The sequence below is a fragment of the Hemiscyllium ocellatum genome, chromosome 8 (genome assembly GCF_020745735.1).
Source record: "Hemiscyllium ocellatum isolate sHemOce1 chromosome 8, sHemOce1.pat.X.cur, whole genome shotgun sequence".
Classification (NCBI taxonomy): Eukaryota; Metazoa; Chordata; class Chondrichthyes; order Orectolobiformes; family Hemiscylliidae; genus Hemiscyllium; species Hemiscyllium ocellatum.
Window position 1 is genome coordinate 101823532 of NC_083408.1, and position 23659 is coordinate 101847190.

At 42.1% G+C, this 23659-nt stretch overlaps 1 protein-coding gene across 1 annotated transcript in view; it reads left to right on the top strand.

Moving 5' to 3' along the window:
* Window positions 1–23659, top strand: part of LOC132818217 (latent-transforming growth factor beta-binding protein 2-like) — a 437178-nt gene that overhangs the window by 229371 nt on the left and 184148 nt on the right. The window contains exons 11-13 of the mRNA XM_060828998.1: window positions 5898–6062; window positions 8195–8392; window positions 22208–22227. Of these exons, the coding sequence (XP_060684981.1) occupies window positions 5898–6062; window positions 8195–8392; window positions 22208–22227 (383 nt within the window). The remainder of the gene's footprint in view (window positions 1–5897; window positions 6063–8194; window positions 8393–22207; window positions 22228–23659) is intronic.

Below are 23659 nucleotides of genomic sequence, written 5' to 3' on the forward strand. Positions count from 1 at the left end.
CACACCGACCCGCCGAAGCACAACCCACCCATACATATACCCCTTACCTAACACTACGGGCAATTTAGCATGGCCAATTCACCTGACCCGCACATCTTTGGACTGTGGGAGGAAACCGGAGCACCCGGAGGAAACCCACGCAAACACGGGGAGAACGTGCAAACTCCACACAGTCAGTCGCCTGAGTCGGGAATTGAACCCGGGTCGCTGGCGCTGTGAGGCAGCAGTGCTAACCACTGTGCCACCATGCTGCCCTTCAACATAATAATTCTTGGATAGTACCTGCCCCCACCAAGGGATCATCTTAGGTACTTGGCTTATATCGGGAGAAAGAAAAAGTTGTTGATACCCAACACTTGGAAGGATACCCATACCTCAACTCCTAATCTCCCCTCTTCATACAGAGGGAAAATTCTTGAAATCAGTCATTGTGGATATCCAGGTGTGTGTGTGTCTGTGTGGATGTGTGTGCCTGTGTGCATGCTTGATAGAGGGTACGCATGAGTGTGACGGAATATGTGTCTGTGAGAGGGTGTGGGTGTGAGTGAAAATGTGTGAGTGTGTGTTTGTGTCTGTATGTGGGTGCGTGTGTACATTTTTCCCATTTGTGTAATAGCCACAGTAAATGCAAGATGAGAAACAGAGAAGAGGCACCTTCTTCAGATATACTTTCTCTGGGTTTCCATATGTGGGACCAATGTGTCTACTCCAAAGATCCTGTGGGGACTGGTGGTGAATCTTATTCCTAATGTTAATTTTGGTCCTTTAGACTGTTTACTACTTAAGGTAATCAAGCAATGGAAAGCTCACAGAAATGTTGGATGCTGGATTTGAAAATAATTCCTGTAGCTGTAGGGGCCACACTATCTCAATCAGCTAGAACTGAAGAATTGTCTTGAAGACTAGCCTGACTGCTCTATTATGACCAAATTAGGAGTGCTGAACTGATTTGTTTTCTTGTCCCACTCTTCCACTGGTAATAAAACTGCTTGCTTTTAAGAAAGGTAATATTATCAATTATATATTCATATGTATCAGACTGTGCACAGTTAAGTATCAGAAAAAAAAATCAGCCTGGTTCCTCAACTTTAATATATGAAGGACTAGTTTATTGCAAACCAGACAAATATATAAAGTTTCTTAACAGATGGTTTAAATTGTGCAAATATATACAACCATCCTTCTTGAAGACCAGTACATTAACACGGTCCCACAGAACTCTAGAAAAATGTATAAAACTATTTTGGTCAAATCACAATTAAATTCAGGAAAAATGATTATTCACTGTCCAAATGGTGGCCTGTTTCTGAAGTCATTTTCGCACACAAGCTGTTGATATAGACGTTGGTCCTGTTGTTGTTATCCTAAATCAGTATATCATCTACCACTGCTTTAGAACAGCTTGCACTGATCTTAAAATGGCCCAGGCACTGATGGTTGGCTTAACATGAAGATGTCATGAATGTTGTCTGGGATGTGACTTTCATTGGTCACTGACTATTTCAAAATAAATGAAGCCAAATCTCTTTTTTGTTTCCTGAAGATCATAAGATGTCATATTGAGGCTTGAATCATTAAAGTGGCCACAATTAATTCTGTGGACTGGTGGCAATCTTGCAACATGGACCCAGTTGCAAGGCCTTTTCATTATCCAGGATGAATATGGTGAATTTTTCATACCTTTGACATACGGACCATGAATGACCGTCTTGATGCATTTGTGAAGTGTGGCAAAATTGATGTTTCTGATGTCCTCTGTGGGAGTTTGGAATGAGTCAGAGCTCTGAAATATGGTCTCTGGCCATGTTAGACCATTAGAGGAGGTTGGCTCACTTGAGAGCCGCAGCCACTCTGATGATAAAAGTTATACCATCCAGGATAAAGCAAGCTGCTTCATTGGCACAACATGTACAAACATCCACTCCCTCCACCAAAAATGCGCAGTAGAGAGCAGTGTACTCTGCACTGGACACATTGTAAGAATTCACCAAAGCACCTTCCAAACCCATGATCCCTTCCATCTAAAAGGACAGGGGCAGCAGATACATGGGAACACAATCAACTTCATAATTCTCTCCAAGCCACTCTCCATCCTGACTTAGAAATATATCGCAGTTCCTTCACTGTCGCTGGGTCAAATTCCTGGAATTAACCTCGCTCATGGTATTGTGGGTCAGCCCACAACAGGTGGACTGCAGCAGTTCAAGAAGGCAGCTCACCACCCACCTTCTCAAGGGCAACTAGGGATGGGCACAGCCAGTGAGAACCACATCCAATAAAACGGAAGCCATCATATAGCGCTTTCAACAAAAGCTACATTGCACTGTATTCGGTGGGTTGAATTTTATTATACAGAGACAAATTTTAACTTGTTTTAACTAGTAGAGAGTTCATGTCCAGACTTCATAATTGCTTATCTGTAGTTATAAAGAGAGGGCTGAATAGGCTGGGACTATTTTCCCTGGAGAGTCAGATGTTGAGGAATGACCTTATAGAGGGGCATGGATTGGATGAATAACCAAGGTCATTTTTCCCAAAGTAGGAAAGACCAAAACTAAAGGGCATAAGTTTAAGGTGAGAGGGAATGATTTAAAAGGACCTAAGGGACAACTTCTTCACTCAGAGGGTGTGCGTGTATGGAATGAGCTGCCAGAGGAGGTGGTGGAGACTGGTACAATTACAACATTTAAAAGGCAGCTAGAATGGTCCATGACCAGGAAGGATTCAGAGAGATATGGGTCAAACGCTGACAAATGGTACCAGGTTAATTTAGGATATCTGGTCAGCATGGAGGATTTGGACTAAAGAGTCTTTTTCCATACTGTACATCTTTAAGTGTATGATCCTTTCCATGTTGCCTATGTGGCATAATGGATTTTTGCAAGATTTATGAAGGTTTGTAGCTCAGGTTGAGGTTTAGGGTGTAGGTTTGCTCGCTGAGCAGTAGGTTTGATATCCAGACGTTTCATTACCTGGCTAGGTAACATCATCAGTGGCGACCTCCAAGTGAAGTGAAGCTGTTGTCTCCTGCTTTCTATTTAGATCTTTCTCCTGAATGGGGTTCCTGGGGCTTGTGGTGATGTCACTTCCTGTTTGTTTTCTGAGAGGTTGATAGATGGTATCTAGATCTATGTGCTTGTTTATGGCGTTGTGGTTGGAGTGCCAGGCCTCTAGGAATTTTCTGGCATGTCTTTGCTTAGCCTGTCCCAGGATAGATGTGTTGTCCCAGTCGAAATGGTGTTTTTTTTCATCCGTGTTTAGGGCTATGAGGGAGAGGGGGTCGTGTCTTTTTGTGGCTAGCTGGTGTTCATTAATGCTGGTGGCTAACTTTCTTCCTGTTTGTCCTACGTAGTGTTTGTGGCAGTCCTTGCATGGAATTTTATAGATGATGTTGGTTTTGTCCATGGGTTGTACTGGGTCTTTTAAGTTTGTTAGTTTTTCTTTGAGAGTGTTGGTGGGTTTGTGTGCCACTAGGCTTCTGAGGGGTCTCAGTAGTTTGGCTGTCATTTCTGAAACTTCTTTGATATATGGTAAGGTGGTTAGAGTTTCTGGGTGTGTTTTGTCTGCTTGTCGTAGTTTGTTCTTGAGGAATCTGCGCACTGTGTTTTTTGAGTATCTGTTCTTCTTGAATACGTTGTATAGGTGGTTCTCCTCTGTTTTTCGAAGTCCGTCTGTGCTGCAGTGTGTGGTGGCTCATTGGAATAGTGTTCTGATGCAGCTTCGTTTGTGTGCATTGGGATGGTTGCTGGTGTAGTTGAATATTTGGTCAGTGTTTGTCGGTTTTCTGTATACGCAGGTTTGTAATTCTCCCTTGTCCTTTCTTTCTACTGTGACATTCAGAATGCGAATTTGTTGTCAGTTTCTTCCTCCTTGGTGATCTTTATGCCTGTGAGGGTGTTGTTGATGATGTTAAATGTCTCTTCTATCTTGTTTCGTTTTGTGATGACAAAGGTGTCATCTACGTAGTGAACCCAGATTTTTGGTTTGATGATTGGTAGGGCTGTTTGTTCTAGCCTTTGCATTACTGCTTCTGCTATGAATCCTGATAGCGGAGATCCCATGGGTGTGCCGTTGGTTTGTTTATAGACTATGTTGTTGAAAGTGAAGTGGGTGGTGAGGCACAGGTCCACTAGCTTCATGATGTTTCTTTGGTATTTGTGATTGATGGTGGTTGGTGTGTGTGTGATGGTCTGTTCCAAAAGTGTGGTGAGTGTTTCCTTTGCTAGGTCAATGTTAATGGAGGTGAACAGTGCTATTATGTCGAATGAGATCATTGTTTCGTCTTCCTCTATTTTGGCGTTTTTGATGGACGTCACAGTTTAAAGAAAGGACAACGGAGAATTACAAACCTGCGTATACAGAAAACCGACAAACACTGACCAATATTCAACTACACCAGCAACCATCCCAACACACACAAATGAAGCTGTATTAAAACACTATTCCAATGAGCCACCACACACTGCAGCACAGACGAACTTCAAAAAACAGAGGAGAACCACCTATACAACGTATTCAAGAAGAATGGATACTCAAAAAATACAGTGCGCAGATTCCTCAAGAACAAACCACGACAAGCAGACAAAACACACCCAGAAACCCTAACCACCTTACCACATATCAAAGAAGTTTCAGAAATGACAGCCAGACTACTGAGACCCCATGGAATCCTAGTAGCACATAGAGCTCCATATTTCATTTGGGGTGCTTTTATTTAACCTACTTATCCAATCAACTTATTCAGGGATGCTATTACCCTTCTCTGGAGCAGATGGAACTTGAACCCCCATCTCCAGATCCAGGGGGAGGGTCACTACCACTTTGCCACAAGAGGGCCCTCTTTGGGGTACTTTTCAGGTGCCATAAGTCTCCAATAGGACAATATTAGAATAAAAGTACATCAAGCTTGGAAACTTCTAGGCTGCCTACTTTACACCTTCTGTCTTGTTTTCAGTTACATTACATGAGTGTAATTGTACCAGTTTCCAGTTGGGTAGATTTTGGGGTTAAAATACCTTATTTCAGAGAGACAATTAGTCTTTCGAACCATGAGCTGGATCCTTTTAGGTCCTAATTGCTCAATACTATGTGACAGAGTGAAATGTAAAATGGTAGAGAAAGAAAAGCTGGCAATTATTTATACAGCACAATTGACACCATCAAGTGATTCACAGCAAATTAATTACTTGACCTGCAGTTTTATGACGGCTATAAATGAAATTGTGCACACAAAAAATCTTTCTACAGTAAATTATTGATTTCTCCTCACCTTGTTTCATGGGGTGCACATAATTCCTTGTTTGTAAGCTAAAGGCCTGCTTATTGGCCTTAGTTAAAGTTTATTTTGAACCACTTGTTAAGGTTTACAGGATCAGTGCTTGGGGTAAGCTCTTTCATCTCGTTTTAGTCTTCTTTGATAATCCTGATACTATTCCTTGCTGCTACCTTTCTGTTAGGAAAGTACTGTTAGGGAAGTGCTACTTCAAGTAAATTTCTAATATTTTCGAGGAAGGTGGTGTGTAATTTAAAAGAACGTAAGAGAATATATGCTTATGTACTTGCTCATGTGTCTCCAGAACATCACAAAGTTTTTAGAAACAAGTATTTTTGAAGTTTAGTCCCTATTGTTCTATGCACAAACAGCACATTCTGGTTTACAATGTAAATCCACATCAATGAACAATGATATGGAACTGCATTTTAAAACAAGTCAACCTGCATTTGAAAAGAAACAAAAGTCATTTGGGTTTTGAAACTTTCCTGATTTCAAATCAGCAATGAATTGGGGTTGTTGGGTATATGTTATTCAAAGGTAGGGGATGTTTAAGCTCCTGAACTATCCTCCTCAGAGCAATGTGTTGATTTGTTTTTTTTTCGCAATTGGTTTTTCTTTTCAGCGGACAAAGCTGTTTCAGTAGAAAAAGGAACATGTTTCAGATCGTTGTCCAGAAGGAACTGCTCGCTGCCTCTTTCCCAGCAGATCACGAAACAGATCTGCTGCTGTAGCCGAGTGGGCAAAGGATGGGGTAAAAACTGTGAAAAGTGCCCGCTGCCTGGCTCAGGTAATAATTTATTTCATGTGCTGCCTCACTGTTCTTTGTAAATCATTACATATGATAGAGATGGATATTATTATAAAAAGCTACAGGTCAGAATTGAAGTAGTCTTTGCTAGTTATAGTTTATTCATATTTAAAATGCAATCATAGGATCACCACAGTGTTGAAGCGGGCCATTCAGCCCACACCAACCCTCTGAAGGGTATCCCAACCAGACCTACATTTCTATTGCTGTAATTCTGCATTTCCCCTGGCAAAATACACCTAGCCTGCACATCCCTGGACACTATGGGCCATTTTGCATAGCCAACCTGCACATCTTTGGACTGTGGGAGGAAATCCACACAGACAGAGAGAGAACATGCAAATTCCACACACATACAATTACCCAAGGCTGGAATTGAACCCAGGTCCCTGGCACTATGAGGCAGTAGTGCTAACCACTGTTATCAACAAGCAGATACAATGTGAGGCATTTTAAAGCTATGTTACACAATATGATTAAGTTGTTGGTTTTCTTTTTCAAAGCGGGTAAGTTTTTAATTGACAAAAATTTGATTTCAAAACATTTCCGTTTATTGGCAGAATTTTGATATTACTAAAACTGCATGTTGAGGGGAAATTGTCTGGTTTGGCCTCCAACGTATAAAAGGGTGGTGAGAGGAGGTAAAAGTGAGGTAAAAGCGGGCTAAAGTTTTACCATTAAGTCCTCAGCTGAGATGGGAACCCTGAGCAAAGACTGTCCCCTGCACTTGATTGAGGTCTATGCATCTGCACCAAACAGCATGGGAGGACTGAAGTAACATGCGTCTAGTTTCTTTGGCAGAGGGGGTAAGACACATCAAGGCATGGTAATGCATGGTAGGGATGATGTTAGCATTCTTGGGAGTTATGGAGTAAATGAAGAGCCCGGCGGTGTGACCTCGTCCAGTCCATGAGCTGGGCGCGTGCAGCATTTAAGTGCAGAAGCATCCTGTAAGTGGGTCAGAGATATGCTGTTAGGGTTCTTAGAGTCTGGCACATATCGAATGCCGGTATCTTTGGACATGGAGTGCATGTGGCCTGTGCCCAAGGGATGTGCCCTGAGATATCAAGATACAACAAGGAGACCCTTAGGAGCATGTAGCATGTTGATGTTGACAGCTATCTGGTCTGATTCCCATGTCAGAATTTGGTAAGATAGGAAGCTGGAAAGAAATTTTAAAAACTATTTAATGACACTTTTAAAATTTTTTAGCAAAAACATAATGAGGTGCTTTGTGCATTAAAAAGCACGTGACAAGCTATAATCAACCTTAATTGCTGCCTAGTGTATAAAACTCACCATGTGCTCATCAAATGCCACAATTTGGTGTAAGATACTCCCAAAATCAAGATAGACCTCGTCAGAGATCTCATCTGATTTTGACACAAATCCCCCCCATTGCCCACATCACCCAGGCCTCTATAGGAGTTTACCTCATGTCTCCCTTTCCCACCATACAGAGTATAGAAATACAAATCAAACCTACGTCCACCCATCATTTCTCCACTTTCGAACCCAAGTTCCCAAATGATGAAAAAATATTATAAATATCCCATCACAGCAACCCCCAGAGTGTTTTGGAGAAATGGTATAAGTATGCATACTTGACACAGCTGCTAGGAACATTGTAACATTATGAATGACCAAGTTATTAACAAAATACCAAAGGGAAAATACGGATTACTGTGTATAAATCAGCAAGTGTCATCAAGCTGGATAGCTTGCAGCTGCTACTGGTACAATAGTGTGGTCACAGGTGTGAATGTTTAGTTTTGTAATTCCAAAAACCATCTACTCTTGTATTGGAGGTTAATTTAACAACAGAATATTACATTGCTCTTTCGTAACCACATAAGCCGATTTCTGATGTGTAAGTGAGTTCAACATGAAACAATTATAACAAGTGGTGCATTACTCTGACACTAGAGGGAACAGTTTATAATAGTGACGAGGGAATCAAAGTGGCTAGGTTTAATTATCTTTGTATTAAACATGTTTTTTTACTTAAAGCAATGTCTGTCAAACATTCATGTTTTCAACAAATTGACAGTGCAACACATGGACTCTTGCCTTAATAGTATTTTTACACGTAACGTCTTGTTTTATTTCAGCTGTCTTTGATGAAATCTGTCCAGCGGGTCATGGGTATCATTACTCTCGGTCTCACGTCCAGATTTCAGTGAGACCTGCTGAAGAACATGAATTAGCTCAGATTACCTCTGAACAATATCTTGACAGTCAGCAGAGCACCATTAAGGAGTCCGATTTAACTTCAAAGGAAAAGGATGAATTTATTAGGTTAGAAGGATGTAAGTACTTTATTTTGCTTTAAATCCATTAATTTTGCAAACTGTATTTAAGTTCTATGTGAGGACTTTGAATCTACCTTAGACTGACAAAATGAGAGTGCTCTCTGATGCTGTCTGCCTACAATAAAGGTTGTATGTGAGATTAGTTTTAGGTAATTTCAATCTTGTGTCCGTGGATTGGATTGCTTTCAGGCAAGCCCCACAATCAGAAATGCTACATTGAATAGCTGTCTTGTGAAGAGGTGAAAATACTTCACACATATTTCTGCAATTAACAATAATCACAAAGTGGGGCAAGTGTAGATGGAGCTAGAATAGGTCATCTTCTGGAATGCTAGATTAGATTAGATTACACAGTGTGGAAACAGGCCCTTCGGCCCAACAAGTCCACACCGACCCACCGAAGCGCAACCCACCCAAACCCCTACAAATACCCCTTACCTAACACTACGGGCAATTTAGCATGGCCAATTCACCTGACCCACACATCTTTGTGACTGTGGGAGGAAACCGGAGCACCCGGAGGAAACCCACGCAGACACGGGGAGAACGTGCAAACTCCACACAGTCAGTCGCCCAAGGCGGGAATTGAACCCAGGTCCCTGGTGCTGTGAGGCAGCAGTGCTAACCACTGTGCCACTGTGCCGCCCGTGCTATTTGACATTAAGAATGCCTATTGTGACACTGATGGAAAGTATTTAACTCTCTACAACTACGTCCTTCATCTTAATATGTAACTGAGTTCGACCAATGTTAGGAGAAAGCAAGGACTGCAGATACTGGGGATCAGAGTCGAAGAGTGTGTTGCTGAGAAAGCACAGCAGGTCAGGCAACATCCGAGGAGCCAGAGAATCGACATTTCGATCATAAGCCCTTCATCAGGAATGAGGTTTGTGGCCCAAGGGGGCTGAGAGATAAATGGGAGGGGGTGGGGCTGGGAGGAAGGTAGCTGGGAATACGATAGGTAGATGGAAGTGAGGGTGATAGTGATAGTGATAGTTTGGAGAGAAGGGTGGAGCGGATAGATGGGAAGGAAGATGGATAGGTAGGATAGTTCAAGAGGGCAGTGTTGAGTTGAAGGGTTGGATCTAGAATAAGGTGGAAGGAGGGGAAATGAGGAAACTGGTGAAATCCACATTGATCCCGCGTGGTGGGAGGGTTCCAAGGCAGAAGATGAGGCATTCTTCCTCTAGACATCAGGTGGTTAGGGTTTGGCAGTGGAAGAGTCCCAGGAGTGGGAGGAGTTAAAATATTCTGCCACAGGGTGATGGGATTGTTGAGTGCGTGTGTCCCAGAGATCTTCTCTGAAACATTCCACAAGTTGGCTCAAGATACCCAATATCCATGTTGTTCAAATATATATGTGGTAGAGAGAAGGTATTTAGAAGAAAGAAAATTACTATGAGCATTCTGCTACAAATAACAAAGGGTATTTTTGTCCAGAGTAATAAATCATTCAACTTAGTTGTTAGTCATTTAGTTTTCTACTTACAGAGTTATGAGTGGCAGAGATAGGTAGATAGGACAAAGCATTTCTCTTTGGTGGTAAGATCAATGATTGGGGTGGGGGCATAGATTTAAGGTAAGTGGCAGAAAGTTTAGGTGATATGTAAAGGAAAACATTTTCATCCAGAGGGTGGTGGAAGCCTGTAACTCACTCTGTGAGGGTCACAGAGGCAGAAACCCTCATAACATTTAAGTATTTATATGTGGGCTGTGAGTCAACTGCTAGAAAATGGGATTAAAAGAGTCTGATTGTTTTTACTAGCAGAGATGTGATGGGCCAAATGGCCTTTTTCTGTGCTGTAGATCTCTATGACTCTATAACGTTTGTGACATTCCTTTACATCTTGTGGTAGATGAGAATTCTGATGATAAGGTAGTTTGTGATAAGGATAGCAATACTCATGAGAGCATCAGCTGAAAGTTTTCTTGAATTACTATAATACCCGAAGTTATATCTGATTGAGTAGTGCAATCCTAAGCAACATAGCACATCCCATACATAACCATCTCCGAACATCTAAGTCTTTTTCCAGCATTCTCTTACCTCTATAACTCAACTCTCACAGGAGCAATCCACCAACTCTGGCCACACCTTTGCAATCAAGAGATATGTTTAATAAGTTCATTGAGTAAAAGAAAATCTCTCAGCCATTTCATCTGCATAAATTATTAAAGATGCAAAGACAACAAGCAGCCATGAAACCCTAGAATCTGGTACTGACAGCAGACAGAAATTATTTAACGTTTCATAAATTAAGAATGAATTCAAAGTCTGCCATGAAATGATATGTCACAAGACATTAGGTTATAGTCCAACAGTAATTGAAATCACAAGCTTTCAGAGCACTGCTCCTTCATCAAATTAGATCTGTGCTCTAACTTCAGATACCTGCTTTAGGCCCATATCCCTTAAATCCATTTCCCTGAATTTATTCTTAACAAAAAAAAACCTATCGCAGATTTATAACTGACAATTGACCAAGAATCAATTGTCATTTGTGGAAATAAATGGGGGAAATGAGGGGATGTGCCATTTGTATAAAAGACCTTCTACACTGAGAGAGGCCACCTGCCATAGGACTCGTTTAGGCTTCAAAATCCTCATTGGAGAAGAGAAAGAAGACAGCAGAAGGATAATACAGGCATTAACAACATGTGGTCAGCAATGTCAGAGCAAACAGGAGAGTCTGTCTCAGTATGGAGATACTGGAAAAGAGGAAGCCGGGCAATGCAGCTTCTTTCATGTAGGAGTGGTTATCTTCAACAGAGAGTCTATGATCCAAGTCTCAGTGACATACAGATGTTCAAGCAGCTGTGCTCCTGAGAATGTGTCTGTCTAGAGATGCTCTCACGGATTAGTGTGCTGCATTGTTGTTTGGAGCTGAGCCTAATTGGAGTTGGTGAACAGCTGATATGTCACCATGGCAGCAATCTTCTGCATTTCTGGATCTCCTCTGAATCTACTGGATTTATGGAGAAAGTGAAGACTGCAAATGCTGATGATCAGAATTGAAAAGCGTGGCACTGGAAAAGCACAGCTAGTCAGGAAGCGTGCAAGGAGCATGATGAAGGATTTAGGCCCGTAACATCGATTCTCCTGCTTTTCAGATGCTGCCTGACCTGCTGTGCTTTTCCAGCACCACACTGTTCGATACCACTGATGTATCTATAGGATCTTGCAGTCTGCACTGCATCAACATATCGAGATAGTAACCAGTGTCCTTTCCACTAGAGCCTGACTGTACACTACTGTATCAATCCGGAGAGTCAAGCCCTGGTGTCCATTGGGCTTAGGTCCATTGTAGGCCACCCTCAGATGCTGGGTGTGATTGACAGTGTGCATGAAGCAGGCAAGGCATCAGTTAATCAATGAAAAGAGATCTTGCTTACCTAAGGTACAACCTGTTTTATGGATGTTTCTTTTATTGGGAGCCTGTCATTACACCTACGTACTTCAGTAATCTCAGTGCCGAGCTTCTCTGACCCTCACACATACCTTCAGCGATGGATATCCAGAGGAAGGAGCTACCCGGTGAGGACGTGTTTCGAGAAACCCTCCTCCAGATGCAAAGGAGAGGTATTAGACCTGCCACGGGACAACCAGAGTCACCATTGTGTAGATCATTGACTTGCTGAAGATGTAAAAATGAAGTTGAAATACCTTCAACTGTGTTCTTTGCTTCTCAGTGAGATCTAGCATATAATATTCTCTCCCAAGTACTGATAAGATTTGATCAACCCTTTTGCTTAATGTTGTGGCTAGTTCATAGTTTATCACTGAAAGCAAATGACATTCTGATTATGCCCTTTGTCTCTTTTCATTTCTACAGCAGTGAGGAGTGGAATATTAACAGCCTGAATCACTTAGTACTTCAAAGTTACACACAGCCTTTTTTAAAATTCTTCCTTTGCTTTCCTCCCCCTGGTAGATGGCTCTTTCTGGAGCTCTGAAAATTCACTCAATCTCAGCAGCACTATTCTGCCATCATGTTTCATGCAATGTGTTTAACAGCTGCTACATTCTGAAGTGAAAGCGATTACAGCAGAGAGAGACAGAAGTCATGTATTTATAGCAAGTTAGTACGCTATACACTACATGTTGAAATCATAGCAAAAAAGAATTACCTTTATGCAGCCCCAATGGCTCTTCCATTATTTTGCTGTCATTGCCCAGCCGCCGTCGCACATTACACTTCGGCAGGTCTGCAGCAATGACACAGCCTTATCTCTTGCAACCTGCACTTTGAAGGAACCAAGGGGATACACAAATATACTTACAATGAAGTGTCAGCTATGCCACTTGTGTAGCCAAGTGAAGGCACACAGAGTAGCAAGAAATTAAAGACGATGTAGCACTAATACATTAGTCTTTTGTTAAATGGCACAACAAGGTTTAACACACACAAACATACAAGTTAGGAGCAGAGGTAGGCCATTCAGCCCCTCAAGCCTGCTCTGCCATTCAATAAGGTCATGACTAATCCACACACCTGCCTACTCACTATAACCTTTCACTTTCTTGATTAAGCAAGAATCTATCTACCTTTGTCTTAAAATTATTCAAGGACTCTACTTCCATCAAGAAGAGGAGTTCCAAAGCCTCTCAACCTTCCGAGAAAAAAAAACTCATCTCTGTTTTAAAGGTGTGACCCTTGATTTTTAAACAATGACCCCTTAGTTCCAGGTTCTTCCATCAGCGGAAATGTCCTTTCCATAGCTATCCTGTCCAGATTGTTCAGAGCTGATATGTTTCAACCAACTCAGCTTTCACTCTTCAAAACTCCAGCCAATATTAACCAGGCCTGTTCAACTTTGCTTCAAAAGATGACTCCCTATTCCAGGTAATAGTTAAGCAAATGTTTTGTGAACTGTCTCAAATGTAATTACATCCTTCTTTTAAGAAGGTGACTAATATTGTGCACAGTACTCTAGATGCAGTCTTTCCTGGCTACTTTTGTTACATGAGCAATTTATGAGGCCACAACATCTATCTCTTACTGCACTTCAGCAAATTATAAACTTTTGAGGACCCAGCAGCAATCCCTATCACACAGCACTCATTATGTTGTCTCACTGAAGAAGACCCATTTATTCCTGCTCTCTGTTTCCTGTTAGCCAGCCTATTGTCTATCCATGCCAATGTGTCACCCCCTCCACCATGACCTTTTATTCTCCATGATGTGGAGGCACTGGTGTTGGACTGGAGTGAACAAAGTTACAAGTCATCTGACGAAGGAATAGTGCTCTGATAGCTTGTGATTTTAAATAAATCTGTGTCGGGTGGTACACTGGCTCAGTAGTTAGCACTGCTGCCTCACAGCACCAGGGATCTGGGTTCAATTCCAACCTCAGGTGACTGTCTGTCTGTGTGGAGTTTGCACATTCTCTTGGTGTCAGCGTGGGTTTCCTTCTGGTGCTCTGGTTTCTTCCCACAGTCCAAAGATGTGCAGTTTAGGTGAATTTGTCATGCTAAATTGCCCATAGTATTCAGGGATATGTAAGTCAGGTGCATTAGTCAGGGGAATGGGTCTGGATGGGTTATCCTTCGGAGGTTCAGTGTAGACTTGTTGGGCCGAATGGCCTGTTTCCACACTCTAGGGATTCTATAATAACCTGGTGTCATGTGACTTCTGATTTTATTTTCCACAACAGCTTTTGACAAAACACATTATAAAGTGCCTTCTGGGAGTCCAAGTAGGAAATGTCAACCACATCCCCTTTATCTCCTACATGTTACCACCTCAAAAAACTCCAATAGATTAGTCAAACATGATTTCCCTTTCACAAACTGCGTTAGCTGTGCCTACTTACCTTTAACTTATCGGAGTGCTCTGCTGTAATCTCTTTAGTAATAGCTTCTGACATTTTCCCTATGACAGATGTTCAACTAACAGGCCTGTAACTTTCTGTCTCCATCAGTTTTTGAATAAAGTAGTTACATTCAGTATATTCCAATCAGATTATCTAGATTGATTCTCAAGATGAGGGCTCCATCTAATGAAGAGAGACTAAGCAATTTAGACCGATACCCTCTAGCACTTAGAAGAATGAGAACTCTAATTGAGGCATATAAGATATTAAAGAAGATTGACAACGTAGATGTAGAGAGGATGTTTCCTCTTGTGAAGCAATCTAGAATAAGAAGTTATAATTTTAAGATAAGGGCTAGCAGATTTAAAACAGAGATGAAGAGGAATTACTTCTCTCAAAGGGTTGTGAATCTGTGGAATTCACTCCCCCGACAACATTGGACACCAGGACACTGAATAAATTCAGAGAAGAGACAGACAGATTTTTAATTAATAATGGCAGGCAAGAAACTGGAGTTAAGGCCGAGATGAGATTAGCCACGATTATGTTATATGGTGGAGCAGGCCTGAGAGGCTGAATTGCTCCTAGTTTTTATCTTGTTATGTTCTAATGGAACCATCCTTGAATCAAGGATGTTTTGAAACATTACAACAATTGCATTGACTGTCTCACCAGTCAGTTCTTTTGAGTTGGATGGTAGAAAACATCTGACAATACTCGGATAGAAGCCTCCATTCTCTATTATCTGTGTTTGAGAATGCACAGCATCTGGAAGCTCCACCACACATTCCCTCAACTTATGATGCAACTGCAGCATTTGCTGATGACTCCATCCTAAGGCTCAACATCAACATGGTCTGTTGCAGTGAACTGACCTGTGATGGGCTCCGTCTGCTGCTAGGCCCCATCTGTGCTGTGCTCACCAGTTTGAATGCTTGAATCGGTGTGCAAACTGATGCCAACCAACACTTTGGGATTTACACCATTGGAAGGTGTGGACGAGTGAAGCTGACTGTGCAGTCTCTAGGGATGCCATCGCTTCCTCTTGAAGTGGCCGGTTTCCCCTGGCATTAAGTACAATATTATCAAAGGGACAGTGGCAATGTGGACACAACATGGAAAGCTTCTTTCCTGTTACAGATTCAAGAACAGTGTATTCCCTGCTGTTATCAGACTTTTGAACTGACCTCTCAAACTTTCATTCTGATCTGTCTCTGCACCTTGTCTGCAGCTGTAACACTGTATTCCTCACTCTGTTCTGCTACCCTGCTGCACTGTGTTTGGTACAATCTGCCCTTCTAGCACACAAAACAACATTTCTCATTTTATCTTGGTACATGTGGCAACAGTAAATCGAACTCAAACTCAAATAAAATTGGCTGATGGTTAAACACAGAATAACGGTCAATGGATATTTTTCAGGTCTGGATCAAGGTTAGGATTTAGAATGCACTGCCTGGAAGCGTAGCAGAGGCACATTCAGTTGAGGCATTCAAGACACGATCTGATAGTTGTTTGGATTGTAATGTGTGAAGGGAAATGGAAAAGAGGAAGGAGATCGGCATTAGATAAAAGAATTGCGATAGGCCCAATGGGCAAAATGGTCTCATTTTGCACCATAGCTATTCTGACATTCTGTGCTGTGCAACCTCAAGTTTGGTTCTTATTTTGCATTTTATTTGTTAAGAAGAGGGGAGTTAGTTTTAATTTAATTTTCCTCTTAGAGTTTAATTTGTGGGTTTCGTGGCTTTGAGTTGGCAGGTCTGTTTGTTTGCTTGCCTTTCATAATAGTATTTTAAAAACCTTCAAAATGAAAAAAAGGGTTAGCAGTTCAGTGGATTTAAAAAATGATAAGAAAATTTGAGTTGTAGCCTAATGACAGCGGTCAAGGGACACACAGTGAGAGCCAGGAACATGTAGAATTCAGTCAGTTCTTGTATGTGGGTGTGCCAGACAGTGACTGCTGCAACCTGATCTTCAGCAATTGGGTTTGCTTTGAAGTTAAAGTAATTGGTGAGTGTAGTTTACAGTTTGTTTTAGGTGTTTCAGGGAGAGTTACCAGTTTAAAAAAAAACATCTTTTTTTATTACTTTACTTACTTACAGTGTGGAAACAGGCCCTTCGGCCCAACAAGTCCACACCGACCCGCCGAAGTGCAACCCACCCATACATACACCCCTTACCTAACACTACGGGCAATTTAGCATGGCCAATTCACCTAACCCGCACATCTTTGGACTGTGGGAGGAAACCGGAGCACCCGGAGGAAACCCACGCAGACACGGGGAGAACGTGCAAACTCCACACAGTCAGTCGCCTGAGGCGGGAATTGAACCCAGGTCCCTGGCGCTGTGAGGCAGCAGTGCTAACCACTGTGCCACCGTGCCGCCCGATCTTGTGTATGTGTAGAACCTCACTAGAAAGAATCTGATTGCAGCTATGCAGGCCCGTGTAAGAATGTCTGGTGTGGAAATAACTGCAATTCTTCACTTCTCATGTTAGCTGTTTGTAACAATATTGCCGGGCAAGATGGAGTAGTGTGTATTTGAATCCATTTCTGATGCCTTCATGATTGTATTTCAACTGTCTGGTGTAACGAAGTGCATGCTTTTTCTTGTTTACCATGATTCTCGTGCATGTATTCAGTAACTAATTGCCATGATTCACAAATATAGCAAAGAGTCTACCAGGCCAGGTTTCACTCTGAAGGCTGAATTGGTCAACATTAATATCAACTGGGATCATTGCACCCAGTCTCTGCACTCTTCACCTTTAGTCATTCTCTATTGTTCAGCTACAGGCTGACCTGTATGAGAGAGCATGTAGATTGAAAGATTGCATATTGTATCACTGTAATCATTATGGTGCTCCATGTGTCTAGTGGTGAATGCTAAGCCTCACGTGTGCCTGATGTGAATCTACACTCAACCATTCACCCATTGAAGCCAGAGTAGTTGTGACCATTGATGACCAGCCCCCTTTCACATTAACATATATGCTCCAATGCACGGCCCCACAATTTCACACATTGCACGCTGCCTTCAATTCCCACAGTTAACCATTACTCAGCAGTGGCCCCTCACAATCCCCTTCACTTTCATTGAGCTGCCTGCCAGGATTGGTTATAGCCCTCACTTCTGAATTAATTGGATGGACAGCCCTGATTGGTGAGTACCCAAACCCCTGACCAATATCTATGGAGCTGCCCAACTGATTTACCATGGCTCCCTGTGCTGGTTGCCCTAGACATATAGGATTGACCGTGTCCCACTTCCAGGACTGTAGAGGTGCAGGCCCTTTGACTGTGACCACCCAAATTGCAGACTGACCATGTCCAAGCCCCTGGATCTTGGATGATATCTTTGACATACTGTGCAGGAGACCCCTGACTGAAAGCTGTCTCCCTTGAGCTGACTGAGGTTTATTCCCCTTGCACTTTGAGACACAGTCACACGCAGTCAATTTGCTGTGTAAGCTTCAGACGCATGCTGTAGGTTTCTGTCTGGCATGTGGGCATATAGGAAACTGTGTATGTGTGAGTTGAATTCACTAATAATACCGAGATTGAAGTAGCACAGTTACTATACAACACGCCACCCTCTTGACTGACCACGGCTGACAACCAGACTAGCCTGCCTGGTTTTGTATCTCTGCTAAGACCCAAGTCAAGACCGAAGGACTGTGAGCCTTTAAGCTCTGTCTAAGGCAGAGATACTGTGAGGATCCAAGTGCATGCAAAGTGAGTGTGTGCTATGAGAGTAAGTGAGGAACCCTGAGATATTTCCTGGTCCAGCCTATTCAGGCTAAAACCTGTCTAAAGTGTCCTGGCAACAACATTCCAATAAACATAGAATCCCTACGGTGTGGAAACAGGCCCTTCGGCCCAACAAGTCCACACTGGCCCTCTGAAAAGTAACCCATCCAGACCCATTGTCCCTACCCTATATTTACCCGTGACTAACGCACCTAACCTACACACTCCTGAACACTATGGGATAATTTAGCATGGTCAATTCACCTAACCTGCACATCTTCGGACTGTGGGGAGAAACCAGAGTACCCAGAAGAAACCCATGCAGACAAGGAGAAAATGTGCAAACTCCATGCAGATGTGTTGCCCAAGGCTGGAATCAAACCCAGGTCATTGGCACTGTGAGGCAGCAGTGCTAATCACTGAGTCACCGTGCCATTCCAGGTGGTGCTGGAGCACTGAAAGTGCAGCATTGATATGCAGAATCATCTTGTAATGGATATAAAGCTTGCAATGAGGTCATGTTGAGGCTGGTATGCGTCTCATGCCACCTTCTATGGGTGAATGCAGTCACTGCCCATGAGAGTGTACTCTGAGATGTATCACACATAGAAAGGTGGTGAAGAAGGCATTTAGTATGCTTGCCTTCATCGGTCAGACCAGTGAATACAGGAATTGGAATGGCATGTTAAGACTGTATAAGACACTGGTGAGGCCACGTTTGGAGTACTGCATACAATTCTGGTCACCCTGTTACAGCAAGGATATTAGGGTGCAGAAAAGATTGGTTAGCTTCCCAATACTATATAAACAGGCTCTTTGGCCCAACAAGTCCACACTGACCCTCCGAAGATTAACCCACACAGACCCATTCCCTTACCCTATATTTATCCTTGACTTGGCAATTTAGCACGGCCAATTCACCTGGCCTGCATATCTTTGGATTATGGGAGGAAACCAGAGCAACCTGCACAGGGAGAATATGCAAACTCCACACAGTCACCCGAGGGAGGAATCAAACCCAGGTCCCTGGCACAGTGAGGTAGCAGTGCTAACCACTGCTGGTGGCACAAGGGCATTATCCAGACTGGAAGATTTGAGTTATTAGGATAGGCTGCGACATTTTTCCCTGTGCAAACGAGGTTGAGGGGTGAACTTATAGAGGCTTATAAAATCATGAGGGGCATGAATGGGGCCAATAGCCACGGTCTTTTCCCCAAGGTAGGGGAGTCCAAAAGTAGGGGGCAAAGGTTTAAGATGAGAAGAGAAGGATTTAAAAGGGACCTGAGGGACAACTATTTCACAAAGAGGGTGGTGTGTATATTGAACGAGGTAACAGAGGAAGTGGTAGAGGCAGGTACAATTATAACATTTAATTATAAGCCACGCCAGTGAGCTGGAGTGGCTGCTCATCTACACCTCCATCTTAGGCAGCAGCATCCAACACTGAGTCATAGATTCACATCACATGGAAACAGACCTTTCGGTCCATGTTGTTAATGTCAACCAGGTTTGCTAAATTGAATTAGATCCATTTTCCTGCATTTGGCTCATGGCCCTCTAAACCTTTGCCATCCGTGTTCCTGTTCAATTATATTTTAAATGTTATAATTGTACCTGCCTCCACCACTTCCTCTGTTGTGAGTTGTTGTCATTCAGTTTCTACCTGATGCTTGGGATCAGAAGAATCTAAATATTAGTAAGTTGGGTCAGGCAGGGCAGAAACTTCCTTCCACCCCTAGGGGAATGGACTTCACACTCTGGCCTTGTAGCCTTGAGGGGAGGGGGGCATTGTTTAACCTTCTGATCTCCCAGGGTCTTCCTGCTGCCAATGTAGCTGCATTCTGCTGTCCAGGCAGGCATGCAATGGGTCTTTTTTATAGATGAAGATATTTTCCTAGTCAACCACTCAAAGTAGGTGAGACTTCCCATGCCTCCTATTCTAGAAGTGAGGACACCAGCGCTGCACCACCAGTAGATATGGATGGGAAATTATCAGTATGCAGTCTGCACATGATGAGAGGTTGTCATTAGTAAGTACAAGCTTCACAGCATTTTAAATGTGGTGCCAATGTCATTGCTAGAGCCTCTCCTCCATGAATTCACTGATAGTTAGAAGATAGTGAGTGTCCAGCTATTCTTCACTCAAATACTCTACTTCTGTACAATATTTTCAGTACAATTCTATGGTCTGTATAATTTTAGGAGTCACACAACAGGTTTATGTGAAATCACAAGCTTTCATTTGACGAAGGAGCAGTGCTCCAAAAGCTTATGATTTCAAATAAATCTGTTGGACTATAACCTAGTGTTATGTGACTTCTAACTTTATACACCCCCGTCCAACACATCCACATTGTGGATAATTTTAGTTTAGAGAAGTAAACCCGGTGGTGAAACATTTTAGAGGGATATTTGTATCATTTTTATTACTAAGTATTTTCAAAGTTCTTTTCAAGGCACATTCTGCTTTTGCCATCGTTACAGCTACATTTGTAGTGGGGTTTTATGTTATTTTCCATTGACTTCAAACCAGGCTAATACAGTGTAAATCTAGAGTTATGAAATGACTCAATGTAACAGAATAACATTTCCTCCCAAATGAAACTCTATATTTTATTCTGGAATGAGATGGGGCCCTAGCTCTGGATTGTACTTTAATTGAAGCTGTGCCCATAATTGTTTTGCACTGATATCCTAATTATAACTGGACTAAATCAGCCTGACATTGCAAGTAACGAAGAGCTTGCAGTACGCAGTTAGTAGAGAGCTAGTAATTTATACCTAGTCTGCACTCATTGGCTGAATGCCCTCTTCAATGAATTTGAACTCCAACTGAATATATTATAAAATTGACATTACAGCAGGGATGACATCTGAAAAATAAACATATTTTTAAGAATTAATAAATTTTTCTATCAGGTTGGCTAGTAATATACACAATGTACATGAGGTACAAAAACAAATTAGCTGGAGAAACTCAGCAGGCCTGGCAGCACCTGTGGAGAGATAGTAGAGTCAATGTTTCAGGCCCAATGACCCTTCTTTGGGAACAGCCTCCTTTCAGGTGGACACAGAATGTTTCATATCACCATTGTCACTTCTTCAGTCCTGAAGAACCATTCTACAGAAATGAAGAAGGAACAATGGTGGCAGGAAACAGGGGTGGCATGTGGTTCAGTGGTTAGCACTGCTTCCTCACCATGCCACGGACCCAGGTTCAATTCCAGCCACTGCCAACTGTCTGTGTGGAGTTTGCACATTCTCCCCATGTCTGCGTGGGTTTCCTCAGAGTGCTCTGGTTTCCTCCCATGGTTCAAAGATATTCAGGTTAGGTGAATTGGTCATGCTAAATTGCCTGCAGTGTCCAGGAGTGTGTAAGCTTGGTGGATTAGCCATAGAAAATGCAGGGTTATAGGGTATGGGTGGGATGCTCTTCAGAGGGTCAGTATGGACTTGTTTGGCTGAATGGTGTGTTTCCACACTGCAGGGATTCAATGAAAGACAGTGTGAATATGCTTTCACAATTTTGAGTACATTGAATGCATTTGACTATTATTTCTCTATTCAGAGAATAATTTTGGTTTGTAAAGATTTTATGTATCTTGAGTGCCTTTGTAAATACTAATATTTCAATGCAGCCCTGAGGTAGATGGCTGGTGAAGAAGGTATTTGGCATGCGAACTTTCATTAGTCAGAGTATTAAGTACAGGAGTTGGAACAGCATGTCAAAGCTGTCAAAGACATTGGTAAAGCCATACTTGGAGGACTGTGTACAATTCTGGTCACCCTACTATAGGAAGGACGTTATTAAACTGGAAAGGGTGCAAAAAAGATTTACAAGGAGGGTTTGTTGCTACATCAAAGTTGTCATCTTTTGTATTAGATGTTAAATCAATGTGCTATCTATCCTCACGGGTGAACATAATGTGTTCCATGGCACTAGTTTAAAGAGGAATAGGGTAATTCTCCCCCCACATCCTGATCAATATTTACTATATTCAACATGAGTAAACATTTTATTTGTCAGTATCACATTGCTGTTTGCAAGGGTTTATTGTGAACAGAATGGTTGCTATATTTCCTGAAACAGTGATTCCACTTTAGAAGTGTTTCATTGGCTGCAAAACACTTTGAGATGTGCAATAGTTATAAAGGCGCCACAAAAATGTAAATCTTTTATTTCAATAGACCATTTTTCTTTATGTAACATGTAATTTCTGTAACTGACTTTCTTTTCTTTGCAGACGATACAACAATAAAAACTGTAAGTATTATTGAAAATGATAATTAACTTTATCAACAATTGTAATTACTAATTAATTTTCACCTTGTATTTAGTTATTTCAATCATTAGAATTTATCTGTGCATGATATAACCTATTGCTATCCAGTTATAATGATCATACACTTTGCAGCATGTTGGATTCCATAGTGAATATCTCACATATAATCTATGGAATGTTTTAAATTTGTTATCATAAAAATTACAAGCATGATGCTTCACAATACTAGCTTGTCAACTTTTGTATACAATTTAAAATTCATCTGACAGCTATGAAAGATTTTCCTATAAACCTGTCCAGGTATTGCCAAATCAGCTTCAGATGCTATTAAATCCACCTACGTGGCACATGTTGGGACACTCCCTGGTCAGAGGTAGCACAATATGGTCACCTGTTGGCATAAATAAGACCATAACACATAGGAGCAGTAATTGGCCATTCAGCTCAACCAGTCTGGTCTGCCACTCAATCATGGCTGATAAGTTTCTCAACCCCGTTCTCCCAGTTTTTCCCTGCAATCCTTAATCCCCCTGAAACTCAAGAACCTATCTATCTCAGTCCTAAATGCACTCAATGACCTGACTTCCATAGCCTTCCGTGGCAGTGAATTCCATAGATTCACCACTCTCTGACTGAAGAAGTTTCTCCTTATCTCTGTTCTAAGGTGTTCCCTTTGCTCTAAGGCTATGCCCTCAGGTCCTTGTCTCTCCTAACAATAGAAACATCTTCCCAACATCTACTCAGTCCAGGGCATTCATTGTTCTGTATGACTCAACTAGATTCCTCCTTATCCTTCTAAACTCCATCGAGTATAAACCCAGAGTCCTCAAACGTTCCTCATATTTTAAGCTTTTCATTCCTGGGACCATTCTCGTGAACTTTCTCTGAAGATAGGTAGAGGGACAGGTCGCACTGAGGAAGCAGGGAGGTTGAAGAAGGATTTGGACAGCTTAAGAGAGTGGACAAAGAAGGGGCAGTTGGAGCAGATGTACTGCTCTCCCTCCAGGGCCAGTACATCCTTCCTGAGCTATGGGGCTCAAAACTGTGCACAATACTCCAAATGTAGTTTGACCAGAGCCTTATTGAGCCTCAGAAGTACATCCTGCTTTTACATTCAAGTCCTCTCAATATAATTACCATCATTGCATTTGTCTTCCTAACTACTGACTTAACCTGTAAGTTTACCTTGTGAGAATCCTGGACTAGAATTCCCAGTTCTTTACACTTCAGACTTCTGAATTTTCTCCCCACTTAGAAAATAGTCCATGCCTACATTCTTCTGACCAAAGTGCATCACCTCACACTTTCCCACATTGTACTCCATCTGCCACTTCTTTGCCCATTCTCCTAACCTATCCAAATCTTTCCTCAACCTCCCTGCCTCCTCAATGCTACCTGTCCCTCTACCCATCT